Source organism: Lutjanus erythropterus, chromosome 16 (assembly GCF_056507025.1).
Source record: "Lutjanus erythropterus isolate fLutEry1 chromosome 16, fLutEry1.hap2, whole genome shotgun sequence".
NCBI classification, from domain to species: Eukaryota; Metazoa; Chordata; class Actinopteri; order Lutjaniformes; family Lutjanidae; genus Lutjanus; species Lutjanus erythropterus.
Window position 1 is genome coordinate 32,949,862 of NC_139332.1, and position 12,750 is coordinate 32,962,611.

The 12,750-nt window shown below is 35.2% G+C and overlaps 2 protein-coding genes across 2 annotated transcripts in view; both read right to left on the reverse strand.

Annotated features, from left to right (window-relative positions):
• Positions 1 to 800: 800 nt before the first annotated feature.
• On the reverse strand, positions 801 to 10,691 carry LOC146313442 (major histocompatibility complex class I-related protein 1-like). The gene is made up of 7 exons (XM_084739264.1): positions 10,533 to 10,691; positions 7,805 to 8,071; positions 5,107 to 5,385; positions 4,437 to 4,721; positions 3,017 to 3,118; positions 2,316 to 2,406; positions 801 to 1,904 (listed from the first exon to the last, which is right to left on the reverse strand). The coding sequence occupies exons 1-6, from the start codon at positions 10,588 to 10,590 to the stop codon at positions 2,342 to 2,344; spliced, it is 1,056 nt and encodes a 351-aa protein (XP_084595390.1). The 5' UTR covers positions 10,591 to 10,691; the 3' UTR covers positions 801 to 1,904; positions 2,316 to 2,341.
• LOC146313441 (major histocompatibility complex class I-related protein 1-like) overlaps positions 801 to 12,750 on the reverse strand; it is a 41,168-nt gene continuing 29,218 nt past the window's right edge. Inside the window, exon 7 of the mRNA XM_084739255.1 lies at positions 801 to 1,904. The gene's annotated coding sequence lies outside the window, so the exon portion shown is untranslated. The remainder of the gene's footprint in view (positions 1,905 to 12,750) is intronic.

Genomic DNA, 12,750 nt, shown 5'->3' on the forward strand with positions numbered 1-12,750 from the left:
AATAACATAAACCTCTGAAAAATATGAATTATATTATATTGAATAGCTTCATGTAGACAGACAGATAAATGCAGGGCCTGAATGGCTGGAAAAGGGTCAAAGGGTCAATAATAAACCAGCCATTCTCTCCACTTGGTTTGAATTGATGTAGTTTCTAAATTCAGCCACTAGATGGAGACAGAGACCCTGAAAACAGTCATCCCCAAACACTGGGTCATGGCCACAGGTTTGCCACAGACTGTGGAAGAAATCCTGCAAAATTCATATCTGCAGTACATTTTTAATAAAGCATTTAAAATGTGCTTGTTTTACTGATGAGAGGAAAAAACAGGAGCCTGTTAATTTCACCTAAATGCACTTATTTTGTCTCATTTATGAAAACAGAAGGCTAAAATGTTGTACATTGTAAAGACAAAAAGAAATTCAAGGCAACTTACTTCAATATAATTTTGAATATTGAGCCCAATTCAAGCAATTAAGTGTTTAAAAAAACTTTTCCATTTTTCAAATCAGGGTTTCTTCAACTCCAGAAAAGGTCTGTCAATGTCAGTTTTTGTATTTTTTTTTTTATAATTTTGATGAAAATGTGACTAAACAAGTTGTCAGTTTGAATTTCTCTTCTTCAAACTGTTTCAGACGATGTGATTCATCCATATTCAGCTGCTCACATGAATCATTTATTTATCAATAAACTAAAGGTCACAAAAGGTCAAAATAAAATGTAGTGATAATATTCATATAATTGTAGCTGCAGTCACAGATGTGTCAGCATATATGTGGAATCACAAAAGACACAGAAATTTAAAACATTTGTCACTTTATTGAAAAGTAAAACAAAAGTATAAAAGGGATGAAATCACAGATCAACTTTATTAATCAGTGAACTACTGAAGCAAACACAAGAAGTGATTTTGAGCATCACTGTTTAATTTCTGTGTTTACAAGATTTATGGGAGAAAAAACATCCCTTGTCCTTAAAAACCAGCAAGAAATATTGACAAGACGTTACACAAGCCTTTGAAAATCTCAGCTAAACTTAAAAAAGTGATTTTGAGCATCACTGTTTAATTTCTGTTTACAAATTTAAGGGGGAAAAACTTCCTTGTCAAAAAACTAGCAGAAAATATGTGCAAGAAATCCCACAACCATTTAAGAATTTCAGGTAAAATGAAAATGTATTTCAAAACAGATCAAAAGATGGATACTATGAGATAAAAAAACACAAGATACTTGATTCATTAAGAAAACCCCAAACTATAAATTATTATTGGCTTCCTCCTGGTTGGAATCAAACAAAATCTTCAAGCTTCATCAGAAATATACAAACAAACTATTTACACAACTGGAAAATAAATCCTGTACTGTTTATATTTTGTGTTTATTCGGTGGACGAGAGGTGGAGTCCAGTTTATCACCAGGAGGAACACAGACACACAACCATCAACACAACAGACAACAACAGACAATTTAGGGCGTCCAATTTATGTATCAAGTTTTCAGATGTTGCTGATTGATTTTCAGTTTTGTCTCCAGTGATCAAACACAGACAGAGAACAAAAGAATGACTTTCTCTGTAGAAATAATATAAAACTCTCTACTGGTTGATAAATATCTGTGATCTCAAGATTTATATCATCAAATCACCAGAACCTGAGAGAATATATGACAACTGGAACACATGTTCATGTACGTGTGTGTGTGTGTGTGTGTGTATTTACATTTGTATTACTTATATTGATTTTACCAGAAACCAAACACCAGAAGCAGAAGTATTTAACTATAACTGTGGTGGATTTGTTATAGATGAACACACAAATTGTTTATTCTGTACAAGAAGTGCTGAGATGCTTTTTTTCTCCTCCTCCTCCATGCTTCTTGTTCCAGAGGAAAATTTATCCATAAACCTAAAGAGACAACAAACAAAACATGAAAATATCAATGATTCAGACATTTAAGTGATAAATTTATTAAAACAAGGGTTTACCTTCTATGATTCTAAAGTAAAATAGTTTGTTGCTAATTAGGTTGAAGATCATTTTAATAAACTGATGTCACTGTTTGTCTGAAGGTTAATATTTGAGTTTTTAATATGATGTTTAATCTGAGCTGCTGATGTGAAGGTTTCTGAAAGCATCTGTGTCTTTCTCTTAATAATCTCACTTAACTTCATATTAAACAGCTTCACATTTGTTGTTGAAAATCAATTGAAAGTCTCAGAAGTGTTACAGTGAATAAAGAAACAATCACACATAGTTTAGTGCAGCTTTGTCTAATAACAGGTGTGAATAGTTCATGTCTCATATGAAGAGACTCACTGTGTTCAGGGTGGTGTGTTTGTCATTCAGGACACTGGATTCAGTTTCTCAGAGAGCTCAGAGCCGGTGTCAGGAGATGGAGGACATTTGGCTGAAATACAAAACAAAGACACAGAATTTTATTTCTCTCAGCTGCCAAAAAGTCAGAATATGTTTAAAAAGCTTCTTCACAGTGGATATGATCCCTCTTCTAGTCACACAGACTGATCAATAAATCTCTTCTAGCTGTTTGATTTTTTCTCATTAAACTTCTTTTCCCATTTGTATGAAAAATAAACTTGAAAAAATAATAATTCATTCAAAAGAAAATGCAGCTTTTATCTATTTTTTCAAAAGTCAAAAATATGATCCACAAAACAGTCAGAAAACTGCGACTGCTCTCTCAACCTGTGAGCCACTAAATGTCTTAAAGTTTTTGTTAAGTGCCATAAAATTGTTGGTGAGTCTTCAAGGGACATGAAAGTATCTGAGTGTGTTACCAGTAACCACATACAGAAAATACAACTGTTTTTTCTAAACCAGTGAACATAATATTTAAAACACACAAGCAAATATGAAACATAAACATATAAATAATTTTGCTCCTCTGGTTGTTTCATCATGACACTGTGGCTCTGAGCCGTTCAACACAGAGTTTGATGTGCAAAGACTAAAATCAAAACACAGTAAAAAGAGACGATCTTTCTGTTTGTGTCTCTCACCAGCTTTCTTCTTTTTGTAAAGCACGAATCCAATGACAGCGATGAGGAGGAGAGCGAGAACAACCACTGCAACAATGACTGCAAGAACAGGAACTGGATTCCCTGTTGAACAGAAAACAAGAAAAATATTCACAACCTGATGAAGCAGGTTAGAGAGAAGAACAACCATTCACCAACCAGACCACAATCCTGTATACAGACTCTATATGTTTGTTTATCCTGCTGTTGTTGTTTATTTAAACTTTTATTCCTCCTTGTCTGAACATAATGACTGTATCTGTGTTTGTTTATTCTTGTGTAACTTTGTTGTCTTTGTTTTTTAGTTTCTGTCTCATTTGTTGGTTTGTGGATCAATGAGTTTCTGACAATCATATTCAAACTCCTTTTTGACTGATAATAAACTTTATTCTGACTGATTTACTGAAAGATACAAACATTCATCCATGTTATTAAATAATTCTACTAAAACTACTCATCATCTGAATCTGACTGCTGCTGACATTAAAAGAAATTGTTTCATTTTTCTTTTAATGTTAAAAATTATGACCATATATTTTGGTATTCAAATGAAATTTAACATGAATTTGTTTATTATAAGTTGAGGTGTCATTTGTTTCTTATATTACAGACACTTTGTGTGCAGGTCAGGTGACGCCTCACCTTTTCATATTTGGATGCAGGTAATGTGGGAGTTTTTATCAGTAAATGTTGGAACTGAAGTCGTGGTTGAAAAATAATAATAAATAATAAACAGTCTTTTGACTAATATTCATTAACTTTTTTATGACACTGATGGATTTTTGTTTTGTTGGTTTATGACATTTTTGAGTGCATAAAATAAACTAATCTGATTCTTGAAAGTTAGTTGTAACTGAACACTTATTCAGTTCCTGCAACTTTTGTAGTTAAATCTGTGTCTATAATCTCTAAACTGTTGTTACACATTAAAATCTTTACACATGGTATAAAAAAGTTGTTTTGTTTTTTTGGGGGGGGGGGCCGTGGGGGTTTACAAGTATTTAAAAACTAAACTATAATCACAAAGATGGTATAAAAAGTTAAAATATTAATTGATGTTAAAAATTATTAATAAATGAAATATATAATGAAATAAAATTATGTTTTGAATGTTTCATTATTTTTCTGTATTCAATCAAAGCTCAGGAAACAGAGAACAGACAGCACAAAAAATCACAATGGACAATAATAATTTCTTTAAAACACCTCACACTTTTGACTTTAAATTAAGAAATATATTTTTTATACCTTTTTCAGAGTACAGAAGTGGACACATGCATTGATTTAATACTGATTTAAGTCTTAAAATTATTACAATATGAAATAAACTAACAACAAAGCAACAGAAGGAAATAAAACTAAGATAAATGTTTTCCTCCATCACTTCTGATCTCAGTCTTACCTCCTTCGTCCAGTTTGGTGACGATGTCGTCCTTCACACCAGAGAGCTGAAACACACACTCGTACCTCCTCCAGTCTTCAGGTGTGACTGATGAAAGGTCCAGGTCAACACTCATCTGGAAGGTTCCATCATGGTTGGGGAGGATCTCTCCGTGGTCCACGTCCTCATGAATCTCCACTCCGTCTTTCCTCCAGAACAGTGAGGCTCTGTCAGGGTAGAAACCTGAAGCGAGGCAGCTGACTGGAGAGGAGGACGTCTTCTGGAGGAGAGACACTGAGGGACGCTCTGGACAGGAAAGACAAAGACAGTTTATAGGTTCTTTATTAGTATTTACTGTTTATTAATATTATCATTCCTGTTTGATGTCATGTGTTTTAAAGAAGAGAGGGACAGAGAGGAAAAAGACAGATGAAGAGAGGTGAGGAGGGTGAGACAGATTAGAAAGGGAGGAGGAGGACAGTGAGTGTGAGAAAGACAGAGTCAGAGACAGAGAGACAAACTGAGACAGACAGAAACACAGCAGACAGAAAGAGAAATGTGCTTAAACTGAGACAAAGTGTGTCTCTGTATGTTGGTTCATATTTATTGTGATGTTACTGTTGGTTAGAAACAGAAGAGAAATATGAAGATTGTTGTGTCCATTAAACTACATCAGGTCATGTGATTCTACCTGTTCTCATCAGAGAGCTCCTCCCATAATCCACATACTTCTTCACCCACTCAGGACACTCCTGGGTGAGGTAGTGTTTAGTCTGTGCTATATAAGCTTTGTTATTGTCCCATTTGTGTTTGGTGATGACAGCCTGTTGTTTTGGAGCGATCCATGTCTCTGTCTTCAGGTCAAATGATATGAAGTCTTCTCCATCATAACCAAACTGCATAAAACCATTAACCTCATCAGTCTCATCATCCCACTCACAGCCGTACATAAACTGGACAATGTGGACACCTGAGAGACAGAGACAGAGACAGAGGCAGCATTAAACCAGAGTGAGATCACAGCACAGTCATCTATCATCAGCTGATATCACATCTTCACCACAGAGACACACTGATCCACACACACCAAAACAGAGGATCTACACCTCCTGCTGTGATTGGCTGGATGGACGTCACTCACAGCCAATCATCATCTGGACAGTGTGGACGTCTCAGAGACAGACAGAGAGGCAGAGACTGCTGGGAAACAGAGGGACATCCTAACACACTTCATATCCTCTTTTTTACCACACACACACACACACACACACACACACACACACACACACACACACACACACACACAGATTAAACCTGATCCTGGACTGAACATTACACCCACTGAGACCCTGCAGCCAGTGGATCAGTCCAACAATGTCCTCGTCCTGTGAGAAACTACAGACTAGACTGTCCTGAAGCTGCTCTACAAGCTTCACTGAAGGACACTTTCAGTCCAGGATTAGTCACCAGACTCCACCTGCTCAGCCAGGACAGTGTGTCCTGTTCAGCAGTGTGTCTCTGCAACTGGTCAGAATAAGACACAGACCATCAGGACCAGTATGGAGACTGTGAGACAGTCTGTGTGTCCTGATTGGTCCATCCATCAGTCCATCATTCAATACAACCAACAGCTGTTTCCAGATGTTGTCTTGATGCTGCTGATGAGACCAACACACTGTGGTCAGTAGAGTTCATCTAATCTAATCTAATCTAATCTAATATAATCTAATGTGTAGTTGTACTATATATATGCTGTATATTATGGGATGGACAGACTGTGGTCAGTACAGTGGAGTCGAGCTGTTAAACTTTTTAAACCTCTGATCTGAATGAGACATTTACCATGTCGTCCTGTCAGACAGGTTTATTAAAACACACTGCTGCTCCTCTCATATGTGGACCCAGCAGAAGCAGCCTGTGGCCCATTTACAGTCCGGCTCCGTAGTTTGAGAAACCAGGCAGTAATGTTCCTCTATCAGCTGTGTGTTGTCAAACTGTTGTGATAAACAGGTTCCTACAGTAGAGTTATTATGGACCAACTCACTGTGGACACTTCAGTCCACTTATTCTGATCTAATCTAGTGGAGATAAAGTGTTAATAATCTCTGCTGGTTATTATGGGATGGACAGAAACACTGTATCAGTGTAGTACAGCAGCATCCAGTCGTCTCAGTCTCACTAATGTTTCTGTTGAGTCTGACTGTGTGTTTCAGACCAGAAAAACCTCCATCAAACACTTTAATCTGCCTCAATAAAACACACTTAAAGACGGAGAATGGTGTGTGTGTGTGTGTGTGTGTGTGTGTGTGTGTGTGTGTGTGTGTGTTGTAACATGTATGGGTGTAATGATTCACTCATGTGTCCAATGTATCGGACTATAATGTGTAAGATAGGAGTGCATCGGTTCAGACGGCCTGTATCAGTAAAAAGCTGAACATGAATCGGAAACAAATCGATGCAGCACTAGCGTATCGATACATCTCATTAGAATGCACATACGTTTAATTTTGGGATCAGGGAGCTGCCACTGTAAGTTTCCTCAGTCTTCTCTCTCCCGCTGTCTCTGCCTGCACTGCTCTCGCTGGACGCCTGCTACCGCGCTCACAAAAACAAGTGCTCCCTCCTCCCTCTCCTGTGTCTCCTCTGCATTTGCTCAAAACAGACGGCGCAGAAAACAGCGACAGAAGTGACATTGTACCATGTCGCACTACCAAATTTTCATAATGTGCAAGTGTAGAACAAGTTTGTGTTTTATTAGAAAGATGAGAAACGCTGCTGCAAATCATTTATGTAAAACGTGTCTGACAGCAGAGAACAGAGACACGAGTCTGAGCCACAGAGACGTCATGTCACTGTGAGAGCAGAGAACAGGAAGCATCACTGTTCCTCCACACTGATCAAAACCACAGCACTCTTCATATGAAACAGAGCAGCAGATCATCTTACTGCAAAAATAACGATATTTTAAACAGTTTTCAAGTTTCTCATTTATCTCATCTCATTTACACATGAGACTCATAAGATATAAACATCACTGTAATGTCTCCTTCTCTCTGTCTTTAATGTTACTATATTTAGTAAAACTATCAGGATTTTTTGGCAACTAACATCACTCTACAAATTTAGCATTATTGAATCAAAATGTAAAGATTCACTCATTGCATTGCCTTGTATTGCATCGTATCGTATCATGACAGAGCAGAATCGTATCAAACCAAATTGTTGGCCACTTAAAAATGTATAAAACATATCGTATTGTTGAACATGTATCGAGATACATATTGAATTGTCTCAGTGAGATACACACCCCTAATAACATGTGTTTGCTAAAATACAAGATGAAAATATAAACATAATTTTCATCAGTAGAAAGTGAAACATTAACAAACCTCCAGTTTGGTTGAAACGCTGCTTTACAACTTCAATGTTGTTTTTGAAGGTCTGCTGGTTACCCACACATCTCTCAGTCTCTCTCTCCCAGTACTGAGGATCATCTGCTGTGACTTTCTTCATCCAGTCCTGTTTGGGTTCTGCTTTCTTGGTGTTACTGTCATAATAATCTATCTGAACTTCATCAACCAACCCAACAACCACAAACTCCGGGAAGTTTGAGACTTGAGAAGATTCAGTTTCGAAATACTTCACAGAGTGAATCACTAAAAGAAAAAGATAAAGTCATTTCAATTTTTATATCACAGTTTTATAAAATCACTGAACAATATTATTTATTTTCCAGCACACAGTCTCAAAAGGAATGACATTCAAGACATTCTATGTTATACATTAAATAATACAAAAATAAATTTATACACAAGAATTGTTTCTTTAACTGTTTAATATTTCTGATGATTTTGTCTTGAAAAATGCATTTATTCGAAAATAACATAACAAACAAATCAAATATTTACGTTGTGTAATTGTGTTCCTGACTTTCATTAATAGAAAACAGATGTAATATTTTTCTAATGCTGGATATCTGAGTGTGAAGAGAAACTCCAGTTTTTGTTCACAAACCTCTCAACAAAATATTTATACTGCTTCTGATTATAATTTTATTTTCTATAGTCAACAGATTAAACATTCTGTATTTGATGATATTACGTCACTTATGGTCTCTATTTTATAAATAATTTGTGAACAATGACACGTTCTGAGGCTCTGAATTACAAATATGTGCTCTGAGATTATTTGTCTTTTTTGAAGTCCTACAGTAATTTTTCTTATACAGTTTGGAAGTGGGTTCTTTTGAGCTTTTCTATTGTTCTGTATTTTCCATAATTATTGATGAGTAAGTAATAAATGATTTTACTTTTTTATGCCGTCAGATTTTTTTGTTTGTGAATTTCAAATGTTTGACTGTAAAGTTTTAATGTAACCAACAAGAAATAAATATCTGATCCAGTTCAATTGTGTATCTAACTTTCAAATATCTTGATTTATGCAAACTTAAGAATTATTCTTAAATTCACAATATTTTTGATAAACATTATTTTAGAGTTTCTATTAGTATCAGTATTTACCAGATTAAAAGATTATTTTTCTTTTCTTTTGTTAAATATCAACATTTCCTCCATCATGAACTGATTTTTCTTCACTTTTCATCCTGATTCTAAAAGTTTATTCTAGATTTTTTAAAGTCTGACCACAGAAGATTTTCTGCAGGTGTGTGTGAGTTTTGATAATTAAATGATGGTCTCTTTCAGGATCCTTCACTGTCCTCTGCTGTCTGAATACATGGAGATCATATTTCTGTGTTCAGCTGCACTTTAAAAATTCTGCACTGCTCACATAAAAAAGAAGAATAGAACACAGAATGTGGTATTGATTCAATACAAATTAACTCCAGGACCAGGATCACCAAAATCAATAACAATATTGATACTTGATAGCAGCTAATAATATCTGATTGATCATCTAGTTCTACTAAACATCATGTTATTGTACAGACAGTAAATGTAATAACTACCAGTGTGATGTGATCGAACCAAACTAACAAAACTCAGTTTGGATGAACGACATTAAATCAGATGTGTGTTTCAGTGTGTGGAGTCAAACTGTGAGATTCTCTGAGGAATGATGGGAAATATTTTATATGATTCACACAAAATGTTTTGAAATTTTTCCAGACTGGGAAAATGCATTAATTGTCCCCAATGAATGAACAAATTAATAAAAATATTTATATAATGTTCAAACATTAATATCACAGACAATAGAACAACTTATGTAAACCTGTAGCAAACAAATTATAGACTGAAACTGACATAAAGCCTAGAAACACTTTGTTTTAATGTTTGTCCCTCTTTTCTTTATTTATCTATTTATCTAGTGCAAAGGTGGAAGTTACTTATAACGAATTCTCAAATTACTGCAATTAAATCTTTTTTTTGATACTTGTACTTTTATGAGTAGATGTTCAAGTCTGCATTTTGATTTGTACTTAAGTATGCATTTATTTTCTTTCTTTCTTTTTAATTATTTTCTATTTGTTAGTAATTTTGTTTAATTTTCCTTTTTTCCATATAATTTTCTTTTTTGTATGTGTGAATACATGTGCCCGTGTCCACTATGAGCTGTGCTTCGGGCATCTGCACATTAAAAAGGTAAATTTATTCATTTATGTATTTATTCTCTAGTATTTATTAATTTCCATTTAATGTATTATACTTTTTGTCCTTTTGTATAAATCTGAAATGATCTTTACCTAATCAACCTAATTAAGCATTCCTACTATTACTTTCATTGTCCATCAGGATGCTGTTCTCTTTCCACCTGTCTGACTGTTTTCTGCTGCGTAGTTCTGCTGCCATTTTAACATGAAGATCGTGAATGGATCGATAATGGAAAAGAAAAGAGAAATAGACTTAACTTTTAGACTAAACTTTTCTTCTAAAAGAGTAACTTTTAGAGATTTATAAGACGAACGGACAGTATTTACGAAGGATTAGTGGCGTATTATCTTTTAAAACATTACTAAACATGATTAAAATCTATAAGGAGGTCCTTAAACTAAACATCAAAAACTATCAAACAAATCATAAATTCATATATACAGTAAATAAAGACACGAAGCATTTTTTTTAACAATCAATCGACTATAAATAATCAATAACTCACCTGCCGTCGCGCCATGTAGACCGAATCCCAGGAGAGACACAAACATCAAGATCTTCATTGTGAACTGTCGTATCTGAACATTTGATGGATTAATATGTTTATTTATCCAGAAAAATAGAGACACGGTGATTCTAGTTCGAGCAACAAGAGTGAAGTGAGGACAAGAACCAGGAAAAGGCGATGACATCAGCTTCGGTCTGAGCCAATGACAATTTAGTCTGAACATCAACGTCACTTATAACTGGGTAAAACTGACCAACCCAGGTTATGAATGAAAATGAAAGTTAAATGTGTTATTTTATTCTGTGTAAGTGGATGGAGAGACATTTATTTTGTTGTCTCAGCTTTGTTGTCATGTGAAAGGAGTTTTAAATCTTCTGCTGCTCAGATCTTGTATCATGTTTTGTAGGTTAATGTGATGTAATGTGCAGAAATGTGTGAATTTTCTGGGAGGTCAGAGGTCACTGACCTACTATCAGGACAGACAAGATAATAAAACACAAGATGGTTTCCATGAAACAATATTTTATCTCAGTGTTTTAGTCTGAAATGAAAAGAAGAATCAGAGAAATAAAATAAAAGCAGAAAGAGTCAGAGATCAGGTCACCTCTGTCCTTCACAATAAAAGCCTCTGAACTGATTTGGAGCTGTGGACGCTGAAAACTGCTTGAACAAGAGAAATGTAACACCACTGTTGATGTTTGAACACCTGATGCTGTTTTTCATTTTGCTCGTTCTTTGGCTCCGTTTATTCTGTTTCAGTCCTCATTTATTGTTTATGAAACACTTTATAAAAGGTTATAGATGTTTAATGAATAAAACTCAGATCTTTTGCTCTCACTTCTTCAACTGAGACAATATTATTCATGATTATTACACAAACAAAGAAATATGAGTCACATCTTTTATCTTGATGATTGATTTTGTTTGTGACATTGAGGCTTGAACTCTGGCTGATAAAGGCTCTTCCTGCTCACTGCTGATCAATACCTGAGTTTACTGAGTTAACTAAACTCAATATTCCCCCGGGATCAATAAAGTATTTCTGATTGTAAATGATCACTGAGTTTACCTTCACAGAGAAGTCAGCAGTGTGACAGCGCCCCCCTGTGGACGAGTTATGTATCAGGTCACCTGAGGTCATCTGACTTTCTGTTTCTGTTTGTCAAAAACATCCTGATCCATGACAGTTATTGATGAAAAATTGTCCTATTCCCTGTATTATCTTAATAATAACTCTCATGTCAGAATAATTCTTCTTCACCTTTGCTGTAGGAAACCAACTTTCATCTTTTAGAGCAACAACGTGACACAGAGGTTTTACAGTAAATTTAGAAACAAACACAGAAGGTTGTTTTGCACAAAATGTCAGATGATGTTGTTGAACTAGAGGTGTGAATAGTTTCCATCACTGAATTTACTGTTTGGAAGAGACTCACTGTGTGGAAGGTGGAGTGTTTGTCCATCTGTGTTCTGGATTCAGTTTCTTAGAGAGGTCAGAGCTGTCGTCGGGAGCTGTGAAGGTCAGAAACACTTTGTTAGTCCACTTTATCTGCACTGAATTACCACTGTCTTTTATTAACAGCTCAAACTGCAGGAAAAAACAAAAATTTTCTGCTCTTGTTCTCCTCCGGCACAGTTTGGTTTTGTGTCTGAGGGATCTTCAGTAAACCTCAAACTGGATCATGATCTTACCTTCTCAGCACTGACAGACAGTCACTCTTTAGACCTGGAAACAACAGAATCCCTCCACATTTATTTAGTGGATGAGAGACCTGATGAAGTTTTTGCACCTGGAGAAAATTAGAGGAATAAAAAGACAAAATACAGGAAGTCTTTCTGGAGTTCTGCAGGCAAACACTGTCAAAAAAAAAAAAACACTAAGACACTGACACTATAAATTTATTCTTCAAAGGCAAACAAACAGACCAACATGTATCGACTCTCTGTCTTCATCAGGGTCTGACAAACACTAATCAGTCTGAAATAAATGTCAGCTGTGGATGTATTCTAATGTTTAACACATAGAGGGCGCTACAGTAATACAGCAGGATATACACACATGGAGCAAATGTGGGCAGTAATTAACACAAGGTGAAATTATATTTAAATTAAAAAAGACAACAACAAATACTGAATGAGTAACATTCAACAATTACAAAATTACAAATAAATAATAATAACTTGCCATCAATGAATTGCATTTATTTTCAGTTTA

Bases quoted from the DNA above. Each gene is read 5' to 3' on its own strand.
- LOC146313442 (XM_084739264.1), bottom strand. From the start codon at position 10,590: ATGAAGATCTTGATGTTTGTGTCTCTCCTGGGATTCGGTCTACATGGC. The intron at 3,119-4,436 runs GTAAGACTGAGA...TCTGTTCAACAG, and splicing joins CACCAAACTGGACGAAGGAG to GGAATCCAGTTCCTGTTCTT. The intron at 2,407-3,016 runs GTGAGAGACACA...TTTGTATTTCAG, and splicing joins TTACAAAAAGAAGAAAGCTG to CCAAATGTCCTCCATCTCCT.